This window comes from Ahaetulla prasina, chromosome 3 (genome assembly GCF_028640845.1).
Source record: "Ahaetulla prasina isolate Xishuangbanna chromosome 3, ASM2864084v1, whole genome shotgun sequence".
Taxonomy (NCBI): domain Eukaryota; kingdom Metazoa; phylum Chordata; class Lepidosauria; order Squamata; family Colubridae; genus Ahaetulla; species Ahaetulla prasina.
The window spans coordinates 143,605,749-143,633,333 of NC_080541.1; the positions used below are offsets into that span (position 1 = coordinate 143,605,749).

Sequence of the window (27,585 nt, forward strand, 5' to 3'; positions counted from 1 at the left end):
AAAAATCTTTAAAAAGCCCTATATGAATGAACGGACCGAGGCCCCCTAGAGCGCTTTAACAGAGGGGCAGCCTTGTAAATAGAGTTACATTTAAAAAAAAAAAAAGGTTAAATAAAAATAAAAAGAAATACAAGCTTTGCCTAACTTTGCACAGAGTCCGCCTGACTCCAACCTAGAGATAGGAGAGAGAGAGAGAAAGAAAGAGAAGGGTAAAAACAGAACAACAAGAAGCGGGATTTTTTTGCGAGGCCTTGTGGACAGTCTCCAGCCTCGTTTTCCCACGAGGGACCTGTCGAAGGAAATGTATCTCCCTCGCTCTGGCAGGTGTCCACGAGGACACCCTCCCACTCCTTGGCTAGGAGAGCGGCTGCCGATTTCTTCCACCGCCGCGGTGCCTCCCCCCCTCGGGGCCGACCAAGCGGCAGGGATTGGCCTTTGGGCGAAGATATGGCCCGACAGCCGGAGGGGGGTCATCGCAGCGATCGGCCGGCCTGCCCGCCGCCTCCGGGAAGCCAAGCGGCGGCCAGCAGCGCCTCGGCTCCTTTAAGGCTGGGCAGGCGAAACGCGATCCCGCAGTGAGCGCGGGCTTCTGCTGCCGCTGCAGGAGCCGCCGTTAACAGCCGCCTCGCCATAGAAGCGAAGCCCACGCGTGGGCGGCCGGGGCTGGCGTCGGGATTCTCCCGGCTGCAGGAGCTCGCCGGCAAGGATGGGCGGGGAAGCCGGGCGATCGCGCTGAGCCCCGCAGGTGAGCGAGAAGGTGGCAGCGAAGGGGGTGGGGTGGGGGATCCGGGTTGGGGGTGGGAGGGGAGCTGTGAGCGGGGAAGGGAGGGCTCGTAGGCCCGGTTGGCGGCGGCTCAAGGGATGCCCCTTTCCCTCCAGGGGCTCGGCTGAGCTCAGCCACGTTGAGCAAGAGGCCAGCGGGCAGATCCAAGGCGGGGAAAGGGGGTGGTGGTGGTGGTTGAAATAGGGTCAGGAGCTGGACGGAGTTCCCGTGGAGGTGAGAGATCTGAAGCTGAAATAATCCTAAAGGAAGGCAGGCGCCTCGGTTTTCAATCCGAGAAGTGGGGAGTCTCTGAACGGGAGTGGGTGGGAGGCTTGAAAACTCAAAACCTGCCGCCAAGCCATCCACCTTGGTGGGGTGGGGGGGACGGACGGATAGCAAAAGGAATAATGTTCCATTGCTGATGGCTTAATGGTTAACTTGGACAAATGTGTTGCGAGTGGGAAAAAGGAGTTAGGCTCCCGAATGGGACTTGAGTTCCAGTGCTGAGATTGCATTCCGGTCCCTGGCCTTTTATCTTTTCCCACCTACCTTCATTCCAAAGGGTTTGTTTGCTTTTCATTCCCCTGATTATCCTATCGGGAATGGCGTGCCGCCTTCTAGTCATTGAAAAATGGAATTGAAGACGGGGAGGAGGGTACTTGTGTGATGGTGGATGGGGCTCAGAAATGCTGCATCTTCCAAAGAGCTGATGAAATGAATGAACAGGAGAAATAAGGAATGCTACTGAGTTTAATTTTTTTTAAAAATGGGCAAGATGGGTTCTCAGTCGAAAGAGAATGTTAATATTATGCCTAGATGAGCTACTTTGAATAGTATCCCTGCTTTGGTGCAGTTCCTATCATGTCAGGAAAGTTCTGCATTCATTTTAATATTTGATCTGAATATTTTATAATTCATATGACGATAATACATGTGTTGATAATTCATAAATGCATTATCTATGTAGATGTAAAAGAAATAACTGCCGACAGTTGTTTACAATATGGAAAATGTTTTCTAGATGTTGTTACTCAAGAACAATCAATGGACTAATTTCTAATTACCACACCATGGCTTTACTTTTGGTAATAATCTAATTATCTTTCTGAATGGTGAGCTTGGGTTACTTTCATGTTCAGAGTTGGGAAATACTTGATTATTGATGTAACTGAGCCTTTCTCGTTGGTTTGCATTCCATTTTGATATGTGTCTTTGAAGCTACGTTTTCCCAGCTTTCCGTTTTGTTTGAGTCAAAGGACCAAAAACATCTATTTCTGAGGTTTTATTATTGAAACGTATCGCAGACACAAGAGCACTGCGGTTCAAGCAATTTCTATCTTTGTTAGTACAATCATCCCATTTGTGTTTACTGGGGATTAAGCCTTGCAAAGTGTAAAGAGGTCTCCTCTGAGGCCTGCATAAGATTGGGATCTATGTATTTTGTGCCTTAAAGAATATAAAATAAATGTGAAATCACTGAGAAATTATGAACACAATTTCTTAACAGTAGCGTATAGTTACTCTTTCTGGGATATCTTTAGGCACCTGAGGTAATTGTATTCTATCAATGTCAGCAAAGTTAGAGCCAGTACTGGCAGAGTGAAGTAATCCAGGTGAGGCAACCACACCAGGATGTAAGCTGCTGTCTTCACTGGGTGGCAGAACGGGTGAATGTCACTTGGTCTTTCCCTGAGGCCTATTAGCTAAATGCTAGCTTGAGTTCAGTGGGAGGTGCTATCTTACCTCTACTATTAACTTAATTCAGTTAATGGTTCAGTTGTGAAGTGAGGAAAAGGCAACCTGCTTAATCTGATGCCATGTTCCAGACCACCGGGCTGTCTCTCATGCCCTGGTCGTAAGAACTTCAGAAGCCCAGGCTTTCAATTGCTGGTGCTTAATAGCAGACCAGTCTGTAATAACATCACCCTCATCTGTGACTTGATCACAGAGAAAAGGGCTGACCTGGCATGTATTGGCAAGACTGGCTGGATCCATAAAAAGAGGGGTTGCCCCAGTGGTGAAATCTGAATCGGTTTGTCACTGGTTTGTTGGCTGCGCTTGTGCAGTGCACGCTAAATGTGCGCTGTGTGCATGCACAGTCCACACAAAATGCACACTGTGCACACGTGCATGCGCAGTACATGCCAAACACGTGGAAAAAGGAGGCTTGGGAAGGTAAGTATAACAGCGGGGGGGGGAGGGACAGCTGTGCCGCATGATTTAGATTCACTAGAAAGCAGGATTTCCTGCTTTCTAGCGATTTTAATTTGCGTGGCACAGCTGATCATCAGAAATACCGGCTCACAGGAACTGGTAGGTGTGTCAGTATTTCTCTGCCCTTATTGCATTCATGGATAGCTGCCCAGCAGTCCTGTTTATGGTGACCAGAGTCCTTTTGGGTAGAGTGGACTGAGGGGTGTACCTATAGGATCTCACAGAAGATTTTGCGGAGTATCTGTCACATAGGAAGGGCTGTGCTCAGATTCTTTCTCAGTTAGACATTGGTATTGGCATAGGTCCTATGAAGGTGCTTGGGATGTAGTCTAACTATGTATCTGAAATGAATGAATCTTTGGACCTGAGAAAGTAGACAGGGTTATCATGGCTGTAAGTTCAACCATCTGCTTATTAGAGCTATTCCCCTTCTGACTGGTGAAGTCTTCCTCGGAAGCAACCTATGTTTGTGGTTTGGGTGTCATAAATTCTTTCAGGGAGTGGTAGTGGTTCCTCCACCCTTAAAGAGGTTTTGGTTAGTTAGCTCCCTCCTCAAGGAGCCATTGCTAAATCCAGCTGTGTGGGACAATTTTTATCTATTGGCCAATCTTCCCTTTTTAGGAAAGATTGAGAAAGTGGTCATGCAGAGAGGATCTGGACCGCTTTCAGTTGGGCTTCAGGCATGGGCATGGGACTCAAACAGAATTGGTTAGGCTTTTAGTTAATCTCTGGTGGGAGTGGAACGGAGATAATGCATCCATCTGTGCCCTGCTTGAAGTCTTGGCAGCTTTCAAGACCATCGACCATGGTATCTTTTTGGATCAGCGCAGAGGAATAGGGGTGGCTGGCACAATGTTCTGCTGGTTTGCCTCCTTCCTTCAAGGTTGATTCCAGGCTTGTGATGATTGGAGAGGAGAGGTCCTACTTCAGCCCCTCCTATGTGAGGTGCCATAGTGCTTCCACTCCTCTTTAACAGCTACATGAGGCCATTGGCTGAGCTCATTCATTGCCATAAAGTGGGGAATAATCAGTATGCTGTTGTTCAAAGGACCTCCGAACCTTTCGTCGCGAGCTTAAAACGCACTTATTCATCTGCGCGGGACTGGATTAGATTTTAAAGTTATTGGTTTTAAGGGGTTTTTTATTATTTATATTGTTTTTAAATTAGGCAATAGAATAAGTTTTTTAATTGTTGTTTTTTAATTTGTATTTATATGTATTTTAACTGCCTGTGAACCGCCCTGAGTCCTTAGGGAGATAGGGCGGTATATAAATTTGAAAAAATAAAATAAATAAATAAATAAATATTTCTATCCCTGGAGAATTAAGCAATATTGTGAATGGATGTTTGGAGACTGAGAGTCTGGATAGGGAACAACAGACTTCAGCTGAATCCTGGCGAAAGTGAGTGGCTCTGGATGGGGGCTCACTGTTCCAGAACTGCCATTTTTGATGCAGAATAGGGTTATACTGCCTCAAACAGACCCATTGTGTTATCTGACGGTCCTAGAGTTTTGACTATTGTTCAATGAGCAGGTGGCAATTGTGGCTAGGATGTCCTTTGTACATCTTCATCTTGTGTGCCAGTTGTGTCCTTTCCTGGATTGGTAGGCCCTTCTTACAATCACTCTTGCCTAGTGATCTCCAGTTTCGACTGCTGAAATGTGCTCCGCATGGAACTGCCCTTGAAGAGTATCTAAAAACTTCAACTGGTACAGAATGGGCAGTTATGTCCGTTCGTAGAACGGTGCTTGTTCTATGAGCTGCATTGGTTGCAAATTTGCTTCCGGGTCCAATTTAAGGTGTTGGTTTTAACCTTTAAAAGCCTTCATAATATGGGACCGGGTTATCTGAGAGACCTCCCGTCCCTGGCTATGTCGGCCTGCTCCGTTAGATCTGGTAGAGAAGGCATCCTTCAGGTACCATCAGCTAGGGACCTATATTTGATGGGTCTCAGGAGATGTGCCTTCTTTGCTGTTGTCTCTGCCTTATTGAACATTCTCTTTCTGAGATTAGATCAGTTACAACCCTTTTAACATTTTGGAAGTCTCTCAATACCTGGTTATGTTACTAGGCCTGGGGCTGCCAGGGAACCAGAGACGTGCTTTAGTGATTCCATTGCTGACGTGACCATTCTTATCCTCCCTTTGCCTAGGGTTTGATTATTTATTTTTATATTTGGATCTATCTATCTATCTATCTATCTATCTATCTATCTATCTATCTATCTATCTATCTATTTGTTGTTTATATTTGTTGTACACTGCCCACAGTTGCTTTTCATGAGAAAATACACATTTGTTTAATAAATAAGTGAATGTTGTGACTAAAAGAACCTTTGCACAATTCCAAATTATATAGTAGTTGCTCCCATTCCTGGATCGGTAGGTTCATGCTCAGTCACTCACACATAGTCATCTTCGGTATGGATTACCATAATGCACTCTGTATGGGGCTGCTCTTGAAGAGCATCTGGAAATTTCAAATTTCAAAATGAAAACTTTCAAAAGTTTCCATTTAAGTGCAAAATGCTGTAATGCAGGCAGTTATGTGCATACCTATACCAATGCACATTACAGCTTTGTTCCATGAGCTGCATTGTCTAACAATTTTTGATTCAAGAGGCTGGTGATGACCGATAAAGTCCTACATGGTATTCTCCTAGAATGTACTTTTTGTTCTTGGAGGCCTAAGGAATCTAACCAGCAGCACTTTGCTCAGATCAATACAACTTTGAACACAGTCTTCTGGGCTCACAGATCCTGCTGATCCAAGCCATATGAGATTTAATGCTCGTGCAGAGTTAGCATATACTGCAATTTTGATAAGTCCGTTACAACATTTAGCTAATTAATACAGTTATCAGCTTCGGCTTTTGTTTCAGCAAAGGGAGGTTGGCTTGGAAGTATTTTGATACAGTTATATATGTTTTGATACTGTTATATATGCTTCCTATGAAATAATATTTTAAAATTTCCGTAAGAGTAAAATTTTGATTACTTTTTCAAACAGCTCCAGCGAGATGAATTTAGGAACATTAGGAATTTAGGAACACTTTTATTTAGGAACATTCCATTGAGACCCTGCTCAACTGGAAATGAGGCCAACGTTGATACTTTTATTAATTCCACTGGAGTAATTTATTAATGGCGGGCTGTTTCTAGATTACTTTTCATTTTGTGCCAGAATTGAGATATGAAGTCACCTCAGAAAGTTCTTTTATATAATTTATCCTAACTAAAGAAATCAGCAGCAGAGAAAGAAAGAAGGACCAGAGTGAATAGGCATTAGGTAGCAGGTGAGGAATTCTATATTTGCTCAGACATTTTGATTTCTATTCCAATAATAATAACTTGGTTCAAGTGTGTGATTTTTTGATAGACTTGTGTTTCTAACTTGCTACCATTTCCTCTGCTGATGAGGATATCTAGGAAGAGTATTGTGTTGATCTCTAACACTAGTGAGCCCACTCATTTCTTCCTAATATATTCATAAATATTCAATAGAGTCCAGGCCTGTCAAACTGGCAGCCCATGGGCTGGATGCATCACATGGAGGCTCTGCCCACCTGGCTCTGCAAAGGCAAAAAACGTCAGAATACGTTACGTGACGCGATCGAGTTTGACACCCTTGCAATAGTCCTAATTAAGTAAGTCTATTGAATTAACCATAATTTTAAAACTGAGTAAATGTAATATAAGCACCAGACATTCTAATTACCTTTCTCATGCCTTCCTATAAGAAAAATGCAGCAATAATAGTCTCTCCCATACCAACTTTAATCATTATATCTTTACCCATGATTGGATTGTTCACAAATATCTATTTATTTATTAAGTGTATATGCAGTCATACAACTTTGGACAGCTTACAAGCTGATAAAAATATTATAAAAGATTAAAAATAGTAGAACAATAAATGTAGCATTAAAATTAACGGAAAGTAGCTAAAATGGGGAGGGCATACAATGGAGTAGGGGGTAGGAACTTGTATTTAAACCGGTAACCATCTCCAGGACACAACTGGAGCTAAGTCTTGAGGTTCTTATGGAAAGTCAAAAGGGTTGGGCTAAACCCAGGGGAGAAATGCTCCCGGTTCAGACCGGATCGCCCAATTTGGTAGAGATGGCAGCGGGTGGTTCGGAGAACCGGTAGCAAAAATCCCCCCCCCCAGCTGAGCTCATCATCATCAGAGGGTTGTTTTTTTTTACTTTTAAAAGGATTTTTTCTTCTGTCATGTTTTCTTCTGCTTTTAAAAGTAAAAAAAAAAGCCTCTGATGATCACGCGGCTCAGCTGGGATCGTCAGATCCCTTTAAAAGCATTTTTTACAACCTCTTCAGCCAAAAAGGTTGTAAAAAAAAGCTTTTAAAAGGTTCTGGCGATCAGGCAACTCAGCTGGGATCGTCAGAACCCTTTAAAAGCTTTTTTTTCCTTTGGCGATCTCAGCTGAGTTGCCTGATCATCACAGACTTTTAAAAGAGGTTTACAACGGAAGAGGTTGTAGAAAAAATGCTTTTAAAAGTTAAAAAAAAAAGTTGGCCATGCCCACCCAGTCACATTACCCCCCCTCCCACCAAGCCACACCCACAGAACCAGTAGTAACAAATTTTACATTTCACCCCTGGACGAACCTCACTTCAAGGGATATAATGGTTCAGAGGATGAGAACTGCAGCAGAAAAGTCTTTTCTCCTGGATCCGGCTAGCTGGAATTCCTGATGGAGTATACAGCAGGTCTGGTGTGCCAGCGCAAATGAGGCGGGTTAATCCCATTGGGATGAAATAGTATAGTAAGGATATATACTAACTATGCTATAATATATTAAGGATACATTAAAATATATCATTCATATATTAAGGATGCAAGAGAATTAAATTTCTCAGGATTGGCCTGTACTGTATATTTTTTGTGTCTGGTTTGTAACATTCAGTGATGAGAGTACTATCAGCGGAAAAACCTTCATGCAGTTGGGAGAGTCTTAACTTTTTTGGTACTGCTTCATTCAATCCTCGAAGCTGGGAACTGGGATGTACAAAAGAGCTTAATTCACATGGGCGATAGAGATTATACACAATATTGATTTCTTTTTCTGGGTGTGAAGTATATGTGTGTTAAAAAGCAATATTAATCATGAAGCAGGTGATACTTATTGTAAAGTTCAATTCCTATTTCTTCTATACAATAGAACCTCTGGTCATGACCATAATTCATTCCATAACTTTGGTCGCAACCCGATTTGGTCATGACCCAAACCTTAAACAAACAAAAGGGAATTTGGTGCTTTCAAAAAAAATGGCGCGGAAGGGGAAATTGGCCGCAGTACGGAAGGGGAAATCGGCCATGGCCGTGTTTGATCGCCACCCGAGTATGTGTTCTTGACCAGATTTGAAAATTTTGTGAATTTTTTGGTCGGAACCCGATTTGGTCATGGCCAGAAGCATTCGTGACCAGAGGTTCTGTATATGTCTGCAATTTTTTTTAATTTTTTTTGCATTTATATCCCGCCCTTCTCCGAAGACTCAGGGCGGCTTACACTATGTCAAGCAATAGTCTTCATCCATTTGTATACTATATACAAAGTCAACTTATTGCCCCCCAACAATCTGGGTCCTCATTTTACCTACCTTATAAAGGATGGAAGGCTGAGTCAACCTTGGGCCTGGTGGGACTTGAACCTGCAATATTGCAAGCAGTTGCTGTTAATAATAGGCTGCATTAGCCTGTTGCGCCGCCCAATTTAATTATTTTGCTACTAGAAAAGTTCTAAAATCTTGTTACTTTCTTTCCTGTTTACTGTATGATACCACTGATGTTGAATTCATGAACCAGTGAATTCTGGGGTGGGAGGGGCATTATGAACTATTAGAACATTTTCATCTACACCCTATCTTGCTAATATTTCAAACAAAAGCTACGTGGTTAATGAGTCCATTAAACCTTGACATAAAGACACTGAGTAAAAAGGTTGCAAGGGGTAATTTTAAATATTTCAGCTGTATCCATTTTAAGAATCACAGCTTTTATTTAATACCAGTCACTTTTCTAGGCTGTGGGAGACATATAGGTAGTGATTAAAGCATAACCAACTAGGTGGACTAGATGATTAGTATTGGTTAATGAAACAGATAGCACATGTCAACTAAAGACCTTCAGTCTTTTTTTGTTAATTCATTTATCTCCCCTAATATCTATTCATAGTTCTGTGACAGCTACGTTAGCTCATCATCCAGAATAGAAAATTGTAGTATCTCATTTCTGTTGATTATTTGCATTACACCTTGCAATGATAAGTGAGGCTCTAGTCCTTACTGTTGTAGCCCGCATTTTGGTAACATCATCAGTGCTAGTAAAGAGTGCTGTTTGCTATCAGTTTATAGTCTGGTTCTTGCCTGTCTGTGTTGAGCCATACAAGCGGTTAAATATTTTGCCAACTGGCAGGCTGATTTCAGAGACTTGACATACTTAAATTTGACAATGTTTCATACTTGATCGAAATGAGGAGCTGGCGGCAGACCCGAACAGTGAGGAGGTTGGGGAGGAACATGGGCCAGTCCTGGAGACTGGGGAAGGCTCTGATGAGTGCTCTGCATCGGAGGCAGAGATGGGGCCAGGGCCATCCAACAGTTATCAGCTACTTTCGGAGTCGGAGATAAGTGGGGCTGAAGAACAGCTGGAGCCTGTTCCTGATGTGCACATGCGCAGAGCTACTAGAAGGGAACAATTAAGGAACAAGGGCTGACTCGGGAGTAAAGGCACAAGTGGACAGTGAATGGCCCCTCCCATTGGGAATAAAGAAGAGCGAAAGGGGAGTGGAGTTTGCAGGAGACAATTAGTTCAGTGTCAACATTCCAGAAAACCCCTCCTGCAGAAAAGACTCTGAAGCCAACAACTTTCAAAGTTCTTTTACTAGCATAGGTAAACTGGCACAGTTGGATGAAAACCGAAACTGGGGATTTCTGTTCATCCCTCAGTAATACAACCCCCAAGATCTCCACCCTCATGACCCCTCTGCCGGTCACATTCTCCAATCCTCAACCGTCCCATGTCGAAGCATCACTCCAACCACTCCTTCTCCAGATGCAAACTCAGCCTGACCTTGACCAGCAGGAAAAATGTTGTTATGTCTAATCATCCCTTGAACTACCACCCTCCTCCCCTCCTTTCCCACGGAGGAGAATGTGGCTGTGTGTGGAAGCCTTCAGCCCAGTATGATTTCCAAAGCTGACATTCATTTCATTAGTGTGAAGATCTGTTCGTGACTCTCAGAGACTCCTTGCCAAGTATTTTCTTGGACAGCATTGTGTTTGGAAGATATCGGCTTGGCAGTTCTCCAAATCTGATAAGGTCTGTGGTTGTAAATTCACCCTTGAAAGACTGTTTGCTGGGACTTTGCTGGGTGTGAATGAGAGGAATTCACATTAGCATAATAAAAAGGGTTTTGTCGGGACAAGGAGTCTGCTTCGTGTTTTTGTGAAGCCTAAGTCAGAACACTTATGAAGAGTATACAGGTAGTCCTTGACTTATAACCATTTGTTTAGTCACCATTCAAAAGTTACAATGGCACTGAAAAAAGTGACTTACGACTGGCTGGTCCTTGCACTCATGACCGTCATAGCATCCCGGTGGTCATGTGTCCAAAATTTGGGCATTTGGCAACCAGCATGTATTTATGGTGATTGGTTTGCTTTTCTTACACCGTCACTTCATCTAGCATTACATATAGGTAAAATGGAATCATTGTCATATTGCATCATGTCTGTCCTAGCTTAGAGTTAGTGGACTTTCATTAATTTTCTTCTGATATTGTAAATTTAGACTAATTTTTATAGATGGGTTGGAATATATAAAGTATTACTTCTGCAATCTACAGAATACGTGCAAGAAACAATGGGTGCAGCCAGAGGTAAGCCTATCACAATTTATCATCTAGGTGGATCATGTCAGCAGCACTTCTCCTGTGCCCGTTGTCAAGAATTGTAGTCTTAATGTAAATTATTGTTGATTTTACAAGTAGTAGTATTATTTGCCCACACGCCTGAATTGAGAAACTGTGGTTGGAATTGTGTTTTTAACAGGAAGAAGAAAGATGACTATCTTTAATAAACTCAATCTGGGCATCGCTGTGAGCAGTTTTGCTATATTTCAACTTAGCTTTCATGTGCTGAGTTCTTGGCTATCTTCACGCCTAACATCTGGTTTTAATAATCTTGACCAAAAGAAGAAAATTGAATGGAACACAAGGTACAGTTTTTAAACAACATTATAGAATTATATATAAATATTTTAAAGTTTGAAATGTTTAGGCTGTTAGCTATAGTGTACTTGTTCAAACAATATCTGGATTGTTTAGGGGATTTCCTTTAGAAAAATGTAGTTAGGATTTGTGTTAAATAATCTTTAATACAAAATTGTCCTTGGATAATTTATTTAAAAGTTATCACTTTATTAAAATAAAGTTAAATTGAATGAATAACTATTAATCTTTTCTTATTTTTTCTGATTTTTAAAAAAATGATTAAATGGTAATGTATAATATTCAGAGTACATTGTATTGTCAAAAATTGCAATCTTAATATAAATTATGCCTTAATCTAAATTCAAAGTACATTCTATCTAGGATATTCAAAAATATTGTCCTGTTTAACTTTGTGAACTGGTTACAATATACTAATTATTTTTTAGCATGATTAATGTACCACCTGTTCTATAAATTCATGAAAACGTGTATTCTTTGCTCTGCATGTAGTGTTGATTACATGGTATCTAACAAATATTTGTTTGTTTGATTGATTAATTGATTTTTGTCCCATCTTTATCACTTTATAAGTAACTCAAACTGCGAACATACATAATACTCCTTCTTCCTCCTCATTTTTCCCATAACAACAAATGTCTTGTTGAATAAATGCAGAACTTACTGAGAAAATATTATTTAATATGTTGGCATCAATGTAGAATATGTAAGGCGTGCAGATTCATTTCAAATTGTTTCAATATTTTATGAAATGCAAAACAAATAATTTAAAGGAAATGCTCAAAAGTGCCCAATTCAGGTTACACAAAATAGAATAAAACTGTATTGATTTAGTTGCTTGGCCATATCTAAAAATATAAAACTAATACAAATATACACAAAGAAAACAACAGGATACATTCATAGTAAGCCATCACTTCGACAGTTAAACCCAAACTGATCTATATATTCTGTCTCCTTTGAAATGGCCTTTGAAATAAAGAGGGAAGTGATATGCAGGTTAGTTCCCTGCAAAAAGCAAGACAACTTCTCCCAGGTGCCCCAGTATTTTTTTTTTTTTTTACTTTTTAGACAAGAATCTAAGTAAGCAAACTTTTCTGCAAAGTACAGTGTGAAGGGGTCCTTGGTGCTCTCTGAGCTTGCTTGTTTTCTTGCAAACATTTCATTACCCTAACTAGGTAACATCATCAGTGCTAATAAAGAGTGCTGTTTGCTGCCAGTTTATATTCCGGTTCTTGCCTGTCTGTGTTGAGCCATACAAGCGGTTAAATATTTTGCCAACTGGCAGGCTGATTTCAGAGACTTGACATATTTAAATTTCACAATGCTTCATACCTAATCAAAAGGAAATATAGGAATGCTGTACATTTTTCTTTCTAACTTGGAGTGAAGTCAAATGAATGGATACTGGGAGACTTGTTTTTCCTCAGACATTTTTTTATTTTATTTAGACAGACCGCATGGCAAAATATAAAGTTTTTACATTACGTTACATTTTACAATGTGTGTATCTATATTAAAGCCAGAAAGCTTAACAGCAAGGTAATACACCAAGCAAACGTGATTTCTTGAAATAATAGAACAAAGAAATGTTGTAATTCAGGAAAAGTTACTTTCTCCGTAAGCAAATAAGGGCTCTATATTAAAATCTGATCCATAGTGTAGAATTCTCTTCCTTATTTCAGCCAATAGACCTGCCCAGAAAGTTCAATATTCTTGTTCTTTTGGAAAAGCAAGGACATCAGTCTGGCAACCAAATATAAGTTAGTTCATTGTGCTCCCTGTAGCTATCTATGGTTGTGAAATTTGGACTTTTAAAAAGCAAGTCAGGAAGAAAACTTGTTTGAGCTGTGGTGCTGAAGAGGCATATTCTTTGGACAGCAAAGTTGACTAACAATCAAGTACTGGAGTGCATAACACCAAACATGTCACCAGAAGGCAAAATCATGAAACTGTGTCTTACTTTGGGAATTCATTGGAAAAAACAACTCATGTTTGGAAGAGTTAGTGGTAAAAGGAAACCAGGCTGTCAAAGAACATGGTGGTTGGACACTATCAAAGCTGACACCAGCCAGAACATAGAAAAACTCAAAGAAATGGTGCAAGATTGGAAGATGTGAGAGACTTGGCCCATAGAATCGCTTTGACTGAACGGACAACATCATCATAATCTTGATCTTTGTAGATTCCAGATATAACCAAGAAAAACATATGCATCATAAAGCAGTTGATCCAGAATCATAATACCGTGTTTTCCCGAAAATAAGACCCTGTCTTATATTTTTTTGAACCCCAAAATAAACGCTTGGCCTTATTTTTGGGGAGGTCTTATCATTTTGGGGCACGTGGAGCAAGATGGGACTCCTCTTGCCATCTTACCTGATTTTCAGCTCTGTGTTTAAATATTTTCAGGGAGGGTTTATTTTCGGGGGGAGGCTTATTTTAGTGCATGCGCTCAAAAGCCCGATTGGTCATATTATCAGGAGATGTCTTATTTTCGGGGAAACAGGGTAACAGTTGGTATATCGTAAATTGTAACAACAAATTTGGCAAGGCAAAAACTATATGGAGCAAATGTCTATGGAGAGTCTCAGTCATCCAGGTCATGGTTGTCCCAAAGGTGCTTTTCAAGAGGCAACTGGACTTTCTGGTTTTTCTTTGAAGACATTTAACTTCTTGGATGAGAAGTGAAACATCTTCAGAGAAAAACCAGAAAGTCCAGTTGCCTCTTGAAAATATATGGAGCAAAGTTTCAATATAGAGTTACAACTGTAGTGTAATTGTAATCAATCCACATTATTTTTATGAGCTATTTAGTACATAAGAAGCATTTAAATTGTACAAATCTCATTTTAAGATCATAGGAATTTTTTAATTTTTTTCATTATTGTGTCACCAAATTAAAGGTAGCATATACTTAATGGGATTGCTTTTGTCTTTTTAGGACAGTATCTACGTTCCATGCCTTGGTGGTTGGAATATTTTGTGTGTATATTTTATTGTATGATGAAGCTGTTAATGCTGACCGTGTTTGGTAAGAAATACCTTGGTTTGTAAATCTCATTTTCTCTGTCCTTTGTTATTTCTTTTGCTGGTCAAATTATCACTAAATTTAATTTTTAAAACTTAGTTTTTTTTAATATATATATCTATTTGCTATTCAAAGCTTTCTGAAATTACAGTTATATTTAACTATAACGTTGGGGACACTGGGGGCCTTTGCTTCATTAAAAGAAAAAAACTGAGGCAGCCTGACCCCAACTATTACTATATGCAAGTAGTTCCGACTTACACCCATAATCGAGCCTGTCCATTATAATAGTAGATCACGCTGATCAAAAAGAAGTTATCACATGACCAATCTGATTTTACCACTTTTTTTGTGGCAGTGTTGTGTCTTGCCCGCTCTCACCGCAGCCGGGGTCTGCTTATCTGCTTCCGAACGCTGAAGAATGTCCTCCCGGCCCCAGCCCTGGCTCCATGCCCAGACAGGCTGAGGAGGGGGCATCTCCCGGCCCCAGCCCTGGCTCCATGCCCAAGCAGGCTGCAGAGGAGGGAGCACCCCCCGGCCCCAGCCCTGGCTCCATGCCCAGGCAAACGGAGCAGCTAGACCCCTCCCCCTCCTCCACAGCATGTGAGCCTGAGGAAAGTTTATTTCCAACAGCTGCTGATTGGAGTGACCCTCGCATCAGAAGACTGGATAGGCGGAGACAACAGAAGGAAGGGAGGGGCAGGCCTTAATGAGTGCTGAGTCATGGAGCCACACCCCATGGCCTATATAAAGGATCTGCTTTCTGGCAGTCTCTGAGTCAGGCAAAGTCGAACTTATCTTGCTGAAGTCACTTTCTGGTCTCCTGCCTGCTCTGAGGACTTTGCTAGGACTTTGGGCAGAGCTGCAGAGGCAAGCCTGATTCGGATTTCCCTGACCCGGCCGTCAGCGGAGGAGTGGGACACGACAGGCAGTTAGTAAGTGAATCACCATGGACCATTAAGTGAATTCACAGTTGTTAGGCAAACTGATTGTTTGCTATTGGCCATTCTTGCTGAAAACCAGAAGCAATGGTTTTCAGTAAAACTCTCGTATATCAAGATAAAGTGACTGTGGGCTGATTGAGATAACCTTAAATGTGGACCAATTGCTGAGCACCCAAAATATGGTAATATGACCACGGAGGGGTCGGTTGTTGGAATTTTGGAACCACGTCAATAGTACCTTTTGTGGGGCGGGGGGATCCGTTGTAATTTTGAATGGTCTCTGCGTGACCAGTTGTAAGTTGAGGATTACTTTTACTCACTTCCTTTGGATCACTTCCTATGCTGGAATGGAGATATTTTTCCTCCTTCATTGAAACTGAGATAGAACAAAAGTACCAACCTAATTGGCTGAATAATGGCTAATCCTCTCAATTTTTTGTCTTCAGAATATTATACGTTAATCTTCTTAAATATGTCTGTCCAGAAGCTTTTCTCTTGCCTGTTTGCCATTTACCAGAGTTGTTTTAGGTTCATCTTACCAGATGTAGTGTCTCTCTCTTCCAACATCAAAAAAAGTGAACCATCATATGTGGGGGGGAAATAAAAATAAGCAAAACGCAAAATGTTTGCGTTGTGTAACATTTAATGTAATGTCGTTCCTTGCATGTCTTTGTTTGCAGGGGCGATCCTTCTACAGTGCAACTAAATCTTGCTGTCACCATAGGCTACCTCATTTCAGGTAATGTGTAAAGTATTACGTGTATAATTTATTGTAAGTCATCTGTTTTGAAAGAACCTTTTAACAGAAGATTTAGCAAAACATGGCCCTCTTTAGGAAAGTCTGTCTGTAGGAAGCAGACCATATTTTCCCTCACACCAAAAATTGTGCTGCAAAAATGTGATTATTTTATTTCATAACATGACAGTATTGTGTTAAATATCAAAATATTTCCTTCTGTCAATTTCTCCTTCTCAAACCTGAGTAACAAGAATTACTTTTTTACCAATTTTTCTTCCTGCTTCCATAGTACTAGCTCCAATTTGGTATCAAATTATATATATATAATTTTATATATATAAAAACAAAAACCACTCATGCATTAATCACGAAATCTCCAGAACTGAAAAGCCTACAAACTTGAAATTTGCCATGTATGTTCCACTTGGCTTCTAGGAATTCACTAAGAAAGGATTTTTTGAAATGACCATTAGAGCATTAGTATGTCCTATATTAGTATTAACACGCTCTGATGCTAAGGAGTTGTACTTCCCCTCCCCACCTGAAAAGAAATCTGTTCCAAATGCAAAACACAAGCAGAGGAGTTTCACTTTCAGTTTTACTTTCATAGCAGCAAGCAGCTTTACTACAGAACAGTTGAGCTAAGCCACGCCCAGCCTCCTTCCTGTCTCTTTGCTCACACAGCAAATAGTGTTTCAGTTTCCAAACACCCCTCAACTCTCTCACACACTGACAGGATGCTAGCCAGATGAGTACCGATGGATGCTGCAGGCTGGGATATTCTACTCCCCCTCCCACTCTTTTCCAACTGCCAGTTGCATTATATTAACAAACTCTGATGCTACGGAGTTTCACGTTCTACATTAAGTTTCAGGCTGCAAGTGTCAATTATCAAACCTGAGCACATAGTTTTGTAGCGAAGCACAGGCATCCAGCTAGTAATTCAATAACCATAGAAAAATAACTAAGGGAAAATAAATGAGGGCTGTTCAATAAGGGAAACTTAGCTTCCTAATTACATGTCTTCCTCTGAGTTCTCCTTGAGATGGCCATTGATTAATCAATGGGAAAACATATTGTTTTGTTTTGAAAGTTCAACTTCTTCACCACTGGTCCTCAGTTTTAAAAGGCTACTTCAGGACATACATGAATACAGCTCCTGTTGCATGTCTTAAATAAAAACTCAAATATTTCTAAACATAAGATGGGAGGTGATTACTTGAAACATTAGGCAATTTCAGGACTAGATTTTATAATAACTTCCTATGGTGAGGCAAATTTGATATTTATATCACTAGGAACAATCAGTGTTACATGGTAAGAAATCATAAGCCAAACCTTGTGGTTCTATTTTTGATGATATTCTGGCAAGGGCCACTTGGAAATTTTTATCCTGATAACAGAAAAAGAGTAGTAATTTTGTCTCTCTGCCTTGCAACATTAGAAGTTTTAAAATAAAATATAATAATTGTAGTATTTTACTCACCTGTTCTTCATTCCTTTTTAGATTTGTTGCTTATTATTTTGCACTGGAAGGCAATTGGGGACATATTTTTTGTAATTCACCATGTACTAGCTCTATATGCATATTACTTTGTACTGGTAAGTTCCATGTTAATTTTATAACAAGTATACATGTGTTTTAGCAAAAATGAATTTTAATAGACTTACCATTAAGATTAATGGCTCATCTCAAGAAGACAGTAATTGCTCTATGAGGCTTTTGAAATACAGTAGGCTAACACAGGAAAGGAATAAAACCTGATATGTAAAAAAGTGACCAATAGCTGTCATTTCAGGACTGAACTAATTTATCAAATATGTAGCTGTTTTATGTTATTTTGCTTATGGGAGGTGACAAAAAAGTGACCCATCACTTTGTTGTTTGAATGTACACTGAGAGCTTATGCACCAGAGACAAATTCTTTGTGTGTCCGGTCACACTTGGTCAATAAAGAATTCTATTCTATTCTATTCTATTCCATTCCATTCCATTCCATTCCATTCCATTCCATTCCATTCCATTCTATTCTATTCTATTCTATTCTATTCTATTCTAGTGAATCACTTAAGTTACAGTTATGGTGTCTCATAATCAATACATCCTGTGTCCATCAATAGCCCTTCAATTGATAAGTTATGTCTTTTATACTTGTCCTCCTTCAAGTTTACTTGGGATTAAGAGAATGAAGCCTTAAAGTTAAACAGCAGTATCCAGAATTTAACCTAGATGCAAATTTGACAGTTAGTAGACCATACAGAAATCTGACTAACAGCAGAAATCAGTATTGTTGATAGCATACTGAACCGTTGCAGATTTCAGTTATATATACAGGTAATCCTTGACTTACAACAGTTTGTTTAATGACTGAAGTTACAACGGCACCGAAAAAAGTGACTTATGACCTTTTTTTCACACCTACAACTGTTGCAGCATCGCCATGGTCATGTGATCAAATTCAGACGCTTAGTGACTGACTCATTTATGATGGTTGGAGTGTCCCAGGGTCACGTGATCCTGTTTTGAGACCTTCTGAGAAGCAAAGTCAATGGGGATGTCAGATTCATGTAACAACCTTGTTACTAACTTAACAATTGCAGGGATTCACTTAACAACTGTGGCAAGATGGGTTATAAAATGAGGCAAAACTCACTTAACAACTATCTCCCTTAGTAATTGAAATGTTTAGCTGTATTCTGGTCCTAACTTGAAAACGATCTATAGAATGCACAGCAATATGGAAATTCGGAGATCAGGGCATTGACCACAGTAGCCTTTATCCAACAGTAGTAGGATCATGATAGAATAGAATAGAATTCTTTATTGGCCAAGTATGATTGGACACACAAGGAATTTGTCTTGGTGCATATGCTCTAAGTGTACATAAAAGAAAAGATACATTCGTCAAGAATCATAAGGTACAACACTTAATCATAGTCAAAGGGTACAAGTAAGCAATCAAATCATATTAGGAAACAGTCAGTATAAATCATAAGGATACCAGCAACAAGGTTACAGTCATAAGGTCATAAGTGGGAGGAGATGGGTGATAGGAACGATGAGAAGATTAATAGTAATGCAGACTTAGTAACTAGTTTGACAGTGTTTAGCAGAGTGATGGCGTTCGGGAAAAATCTATTTTTGTATCTAGTTGTTCTGGTGTGCAGTGCTCTATAGCATTGTTTTGAGGGTAGGAGTTGGTCAAGGATGCGAGTTGATCAAGGATGCGAGAGTCTGTAAATATTTTCATAGCCCCTTTTTGACTCGTGCAGTATACAGGTCCTCAATGGAAGGCAGGTTGGTAGTAATTGTTTTTTCTGCAGTTCTAATTATCCTCTGTGGTAGGATCATTTATATTCTGTGTGGATAAAATTTAAATAAATTTGAACTGCTGAAGTTATCCTTGTGAAATGATTTTTCTTATTAATTTTTAATAATATAGCAGATGGATCTTTACAATAATTTCTAGAAGATGCGTTAAGTGGTATACTAAATTCATTAGAGAAAGGATTGAAGAACTTGGTATATTTTCCTAAACAGTATTCTATGTGGTTAATTATCCAGTCTACTACTATTACTTTATGTTAAGATAATAATGTTGATATTTAGAAGTTTTATATTATGTGTTTATTTTTATAAGACTTAGAACTGTGATCCCTGGTTTGTTTTTCTACTTTTCCTAGGATAGAGGAATATTGGCATATTTTGCTAATTTTCGTCTGCTTGCAGAATTGTCTACCCCTTTCGTGAATCAGCGGTAAGTCATATTTTCTATAAGTTATTTTTACATTATCATTTAGCTTGCTATTTGTAATTCAGTCACTACTGACCTAACAAATGTGCAATGTCTATATACTATGATACTCTACCACTGTTTTCTAAAGTTAAAACCTTGTGGTCATTGGTGTTTTAGCAAAGGGTTAATGAAAATGACCTAAATATATTAATTGAGGTTTTTTTTCCAAAATGTATAAAGGCTAGGGGACTTAATGAATTTAATTATTAATTATTTTAATTATGAAATAATATAATTTCTATTAGCAGACAATGTTCATAGTTTCTAAAAAGATAACTATTCAAACTAAAACCAATAACCATATTGTTATTTATCTTAATATCCATTCAGGGTTCTTTAAAGCAGAAAGAGACTTTTTATTTAAATAAAAATGTTACGATTTTTTTTTCTTTGTGCAATGATTCTTGGAATAGGTACCTTACTTAGAAAAAAGGTCAACTTTTAAGTTGCATGTATTCTAAAAATTGTGTGGTACTGTCTCTTGAGAGTTTATTTCATTCTTGTTTTTTATTTGTTTATTCATATCTGCTACTGTATTATATAATCACTTCTGAGATATGTCAAAGACTTGTTAAAATCTAAGTCAAAAGCATGATCCAGCTGGGTACCAAGAATGCCTTATAGTGAGATCTAGAAATTAACTTTTGAAATTTTCTAAAGAGTCACATTATTGCCATACTGTTTATTTAATTTCTATATGTCCCACAAAATAAGAGTATATATTAGACTACCCTGCATGACTATGTTTATAAATGGTATTTTATATAACTTAAGGTGTCAGCCTCCTTCCTTCCTTCCTTCCTTCCTTCCATCTAGAAGATCACTTCAGAGGAGCCTCACTGTTTGTTTTTTAAAAAATAAAATAGATGATATGCTGCAAATACAAATTAACCCCTAAAATTTGTCAGAGGCCTAATGCATTTGGTTTTATATAATGATCTTTAATATGTGTATAGGGAGTTTTGAGGAGACATGAGACAAAATTCAATGTTTTGTTAGATCTTGCTTTAAGTTTATTTCACTTCCTATGTCTATATCAATAGGCAGAGAAGGAACTATATTACCCTTTTCTTTACTTCTATCCATTCAACTGTAGAATGCAGAAACTATACTGGAGTAGTAGGGACAATGTGAACAAAATCACATAGGGAAAGGAATATTTCCCACTTTATTAGAATAGATGACTTTGAGGAGAACTAAACATAATAAGATCTAACAGAATACTGAATTTTGCCTCATGTCTCTTCAAAATTTCCTTTAATTTGAGGAGAACAGCTACTGTGCCCATTTCCAAAATTTAAGAATATATTCTGTGAATGTGGCTTTTGTCTGTTTACACAAAGGAAGATGAGAGAAATGATACAAGACCCCACTTTTCCTGCATCTATGCATTCTTTAGCATCTATGCTAAAATAGAATATTTTTGTCCTGTTGTTGATTTATACATGTCTATTGATTAGAATTAATGGCTCATTTCTGTACTTCTGTTTATTCTTATTTACCACAAAGAACAAGAGTAGAATATATTATCAACTAAAAAAATATACTTTTAGGTCATAACTCCTCTGCATCTGAGGCAGCCCTAATGCGGATTTAGAATCTTTATTCTACTAGCTCCTACTATTTTCTCTCTTATCCTTGAGACATATGTGGGCAGTGCCAAGTGTATTGATGCATGTGGGGGAACATGTCCTGCACTGACAATCTTGTGGTTCCATTTGCTGCTGCTAGTTGTCTGTTGGATCACCTTCTTCTATCTAGTCTCGGATCTGTCTCCTACCCTTCAGTTCTCTTTGGGCTGTTAGGTAAACTGGAACCCTGGCTTCTACAGTCACTCTGCACACACCCTTCCCCCATTGGATTAGTCAATTGGTTGATGGAATTTCAAATCCTGAAATTGACTAACCTGTTCTTGGATTCTCACAGGTAATTTGGAAGTGTAATGGAAAGAACTTATCTTTTAAATTTCTGTAGCTCACCTGACAGGAAATTTTCTTCTCAATAACTACAGTTTGCAAGAGCTTTGCTCCTTACTACCTCTCTTCAAGTAATATTCTTAGGGAGCTTACAATTCCCCACAGCTAAACCCATTTCTCAAACTTCACATTTTCATCACCACCTATCCAATTGCTGTCCAAATCCAGATGATCAGTACACTACAAAGATCATTAGATGGCAGCAAAGAGATACAAAACCTTTCACTATAATCAGTACAACTCATAGTTTCAAGGACTTAAAACAAAACAGAAGAACAAACAGTTCAATTAGTTGACGATATGACAGAAGAAACAAAATGATTGCAATTCTGGAGTAACCAAACCATTATGTATACAACTTGGAGGGGGCTTTTCACAGGTTGTTGAATGGGGCTGGAATTTCAGCCAAAGAACTGCCTGTCATGCACCTTAGCAAGTTACACATCATTATGGCAGTGGCCAGATTTTAGGGGAGCAAAATTGCTTGCCCGTTCTAGGCAAAGCAGATATGCAGATCTGGTGTCGGTCTTTGCCGAGATAAATTTAATGCTACCATACCTTTCTGGTTTTGATTTCTGTTAATTCTTTTTCTCTTATAGGTGGTTCTTTGAAGCATTGGGGTATTCTAAAGCTTCAAAAGCCAACATCATCAATGGACTGCTAATGACCATCATGTTCTTCCTAGGGAGGATCATAGTCATTCCAATTTATTACAACAGTGTGGCTTCCGAGTTTGGAACAGAAGCCTACTACAGATTAGGATTTGTAGCTCAAAGCGCCTGGTTCGTCTCCAGTATCGCACTGGATATTATAAACTTAATGTGGATGGTCAAAATTACACGAGGATGTTACAAGGTTATTTGTCTCATCGGACAAGAAGAAGCCAAAGCTCATAAAAATGGCAAATCTGACAACACGAAGAAGAACTTTTAATAGCAGTTTGGGGTACGTTAAAAGAACAATGCCATAAAAAGTTCCTCTTAAAGAAATATAAAGTTACCTTTCTTAAATTTAGCATTTCCGATAACACACTGCCTGGATCTCCAAAACTTTTTCATCTGAAGACTTGGATTGTGTGGAGTCAGAAACAGCAACAACATGCTGCATATGTTGAATTTGGCAGGGTGACCCAAGCATTGAGCAGTCGGCTAAATCCCTGAAGGATCAACCTCTTTTAGCACTATATTCCTGTGAATTTTCACTCAGGTTTCTTAAAACAATACGTTTTTAATGCTTGTGAATGTCAGGTTGTTTACGTTCTGCTAATATGGCAACATTTCTGGCATGTTTCTTGGCTTTCCTAATATTTGGTGTTCATATCTTATCTGCATTGCAAATTACTCATTTCAGATCTGTACATTTTACTGCTTTTTCTACTGCCTTACATGCATGAACAGGATCTTTAAGATTCATTGACTAGTTTTACATACAAATATGAATTTGAGCTTGAAGATCTTTTTTCTTAAATGAGTTATTTTTATTGCTTCTTACTGTATATAATAATAGTATAGATGTTTTGAACTTTTTAAATATCCAAATTTTAGCATCTTTGCATGGCAAACAGTAGGGACATTTTTAAAAACGCGCCAGTATTCTTCTTTCCCTGACACAAGTATTGGGACTTCAATCTGTTTTCAGCGTTTTATCCTGTAACAGACAAATTTTATGCTATAAAAACTTCTGAGAGACAAAGCATTAATGAATTTTGGACATGTGGATTGTCACAAGAGCCTCTACAAGTAAGAAAAATTACTAAATCAGTTCATTTTAACTTTTCTCAATTTTTCTTTAATACAATTTAGGAAAATGTGCTTCTCCAATGAGAAAAATCATCCTTCAGCTCTTGACAACGGCCACTTGCAGAAACATCGCTAATATTTATTTATTTATTTATTTATTTATTTAGTCATATCTGTGCTGTTTTAGTTTTAGCAACTCAAGATGGTCTACAGTAACCTCAGTATGATCAAAATAAAAGTTAGACAATCACTAATTAAAAAGGACATTACAGTAAATAGTCCAGTTTCACTATCTTCGCTGAAAAGTGTTTGGACCAGGCTGGTCTTAATTTTTTTGCAAAGAAAAAACCAAGTAGTAGGCTCTGCATCTCAGGGATCAAGATATTCCACAGAGTTGGAGAATACACACTTCTGGTACCTACTCCTTTCACTTCATGCAGATGTGGGACCCTTTGCCACCTTTTTAGGAATGCTATTACAGGATGACTGATTCTATTCAAGAGAGGTGTACAGGGGCTGAATTCTGTAATATATAAGTTAATGCTTGTATCTCGAACTGGACCCCGAAGCCTATTGACAACCAACAAAGTGAGTTTGGGTGTACGCTATTAAATCCACTCCTCCTTTTTATTAGTAGCTAGGTTGATGCAGTTTGGCTCAGTTGCAGCTTCCAAGTCATTTTCAAGTTCACTCCCGCATAAAATATATTGCAGTAGTCTAACTGTGAAGTAACAAGGGCATGAATCATAGTTGCAAATACAAAGTGAAAAGGGAAAATTTGTAAGAGAAACAAAATAATTGGAAATCTGTTGTTTACATTAACTTCACATATGCTTTCTATTATTATGGGCTCAAGTTTATTTTACATTGTAATATATTAAATTGAATTTACCAAATGTCATCTAACGTATTTTAATGATATTTACCACTTACTCATCTAACACATATTTTGTTTTGAGTAGTATATATCTTAATTTACTGCTGATTTGTTTATTTGCATATTGGGAGATTGCAGAGAATTTATTCTCCCCATCAATGCAACTTAATTATGTTCTTGATATTCTAGAATATTATATAAGCACAGAGGTACTGTTGAGCAAAAGCTTATTCATAGGTTGATGACTGTAATAGCAAATGTTGATTTGCACATCCCATTTTAAACTCCTCAGATATTTCAAAACATGTCAAACACAGTAAATGAAATCTGACATATCAGATTTACACTCAGGAACCATATTTTGTTGTTGATTAGGTGGCTGGTGAGAAGGGAAATCTCCATGTTTCATCAGCAAGAGTTACAGTACTTAACTTTCCGCAGTTGAAATTCCATATGCAATGTATGAATGGTGGCAGTTCACATATTCAACTGTGAGATTTTAAACATAAAATATTAGTATTAATTTTTTATCTCAAAATGAGAAAAAAATGGGAAAGCTTTAGAAAAAAAGGTTTATTTATTCCCAATTCAGTTATAAATAAATACAGTAATTTATTTAATCTCATTAAATTTAATGAATCTTAATATTTAAGCAAATGGTATCACACTTATCTTAATATATTCTGCAATTGTCTGAGATGTTTTGAAAGTTAAAATTCATTTTCTTTTTTTTTTGTAAATTTTTTAAAAAAATTTAACAAACACATAAAATCATCTTCGATCCAAATACATTATGTCGGTGGGTTGATCTCTGATCTTGTGTGCAACTTGGAAAGTTAAAATTTATTTTCTAACATAGCAAACAGTAAACTGTCCATTTAACAATGTTGAAGTTAATTAAACAGAGCCACATTATTTTTTAAAACATCTGTTTAAATTACTGATCAGTATACCCCAGGGCTGTCAAACTCCCGGCCCATGGGCCAGATGCGTCACGTGCTGGTCACACCCATGTCTGGTTTAGCGAAGTGGGGGAAAGTCCTGATACGTCACATAATGCTGCTGTGACGATGTGCGTTTGACACCCCTGATATACCCTGAAACAATTGGTGCTATCAAGTATGGAGCATTTTGTAGCATTATCTACACAATGTGCTCCATAAGACAACCTTCTTGCCCTAATTTTAAAATATATAGTTGGATCTTAAGAGAATTTCACAATACAGTTTAGCGCACTTTTGCAGTGTCAAGAAGTAACAATATTAAAAGATTTAGACGGACAAGAGCCAATTACTCAGTACATTTAACCATTGACATAATTTCTCCGAATCTCCCTGTCCTATGGGAGACGGCTGTTTGTCCTAAACGTACTTTCTGACTTTAATACAGAGGATAAGATGGAGCATGATTAAACTGGAAAAAAGGGTATTGCCTAACAACTTATTATTTTCTTATATAACCCGAGAGTAAGTAGGTGTTTGATATACTTCAAGAAAAAACACAGCCAAACCTCCAAGTAGCTTGATGAGAATTCGGTTTCTTAAGCTTTGAAAAATGAGCTTTCCTGTCTTGAACGAGAGAATGCACAAAATAATATATTAGTACCCAGTGACCTCTCTATAATGCATGCTAGTAACTATAAATCAAATGTTAAAAAGTTACCCAGCAATTTATTTAAAGTTTGAATTGAATTAAAGTTTTAATGACTGATCCCGTGCCCCCACCCACCCAGACTACATCGGAGCTCTTACCTAGAGAAAACGTATCTCTCCTAAAAAGGCATTAAAAGCTGCGGTGGTTGGCTTTTTGAAATAATTTGTTTGTAAAGTGCCATCATTACCTTACAAATTGATAATGGTGACTTGTATCTTTTTAGAGAGGAAAAACAAATGTGTTCATTTGTGGTGAAATATGAAAAGGGACTTACATTAGCAAGAGCATAATCCCTCAGCTATTTTGAGAAACTAATTACAAAGGGAAATCAATTGGCTTATATAAAGATTCAGGATAATACTGTTTGATTATATAGAAAATCTTATTGTTAACAAACATTTTTAATCTGCTAAGAAGGCAGTAGAAGGCAGTATTAAAATTTGTGCTCCATTGGACTGCTGAATGAGATAGGCAATATAATTATCTTTACTCTTAAAATAAATCTCACAGAGCCCAATATAATTTACTGCTTAGCATGCATATTACAAGTTGTAGCATGTACAGTGCAGCCTTCTCAACAACTCCCACCCATTTCAGAAGACTTTAACACTGCAAATACTGATAATATCAGTGTTACCGGTAGTAGGATTAATATCAGAAATCTATTATTGTACAAAAGTAACCATGATTAAGTACAGTAACGGTAACACAGGTTTTATAAGTCAATCTCTCAATCCTGTATTTTATTTTTAAGTAAAGATTAAATATGAATATACTAATTTGTTTTATTATTTTAGCAAGGATAATTTTGTTATGGAAAATTAAAAAAGGCAACATGGTTAGGTAGTTTATCTTAGTTAGTTTCTTCCTTGTAAACTGTCATGGAGTTCATAGACTATTTTAAGGAAGACACTCACCTGAACCTTAGCATAATTTAAGGAAATTTATGAAAGGGAAGATTTAGAATACCATTTTTTATCTGAAATCATTCGTGTACACCAAAAAGCTGCTTTGGAGAAACAAGGCTACCCTGAACAATGTGGGATTGGAGGGGAGGATTTGTCCGAAATTATATTTGGTTCTCAGATGTCAACTTAAGGAAGGTAAGCGAAGGAAAGTTCCTTTGTCAAATTCAAAAGCAATCTCTGAAACTCCACAGAAAATAAAATGGATTTCTGGGAAAAGAAAGAAACAGGATATTGTCTTTTCACGGGTTTCCTTAAATTATGTTAGGGTTACTGTGATCAAAACTGCATAACATTCATGTATTCATTCTGATGCTATTCTCACAACTTTTCCGTGCAATATAAAGAGAATATGTTAGCAAATAAACATGCAAAAATAACTACAATGGATTCTATTTCAAAAGTGAAATGTCAGTTATGGCTAAGATTTCTCTGCCCACGTATATTTACGCATACATCCTGCCCCTCCCTATCTGTATTGCAGAAAGGATTTGAACTTGCATTTAACATCAACAAAAGTGCAGTTGAAGTGAAGGCGGTGGTTATCTATTAATTCCTGCATGAACTGATTATTTGCAGGACTGCCTGTCTCTAGTTGTATTGTTCCATCCCATGTCCTCTGCCAAGTTAGGC

At 38.3% G+C, this 27,585-nt stretch overlaps 1 protein-coding gene across 1 annotated transcript; it reads left to right on the forward strand.

The window, feature by feature from the left end:
* The first annotated feature begins 428 nt into the window (after nt 1-428).
* TLCD4 (TLC domain containing 4) lies at nt 429-24,358 on the forward strand. The gene is made up of 7 exons (XM_058176950.1): nt 429-745; nt 11,053-11,218; nt 14,176-14,265; nt 15,887-15,945; nt 17,453-17,547; nt 19,630-19,703; nt 22,318-24,358. Exons 2-7 carry the CDS (start codon nt 11,064-11,066, stop codon nt 22,649-22,651), a joined length of 807 nt encoding a protein of 268 aa, XP_058032933.1. The 5' UTR covers nt 429-745; nt 11,053-11,063; the 3' UTR covers nt 22,652-24,358.
* The last annotated feature ends 3,227 nt before the right edge of the window (nt 24,359-27,585 follow it).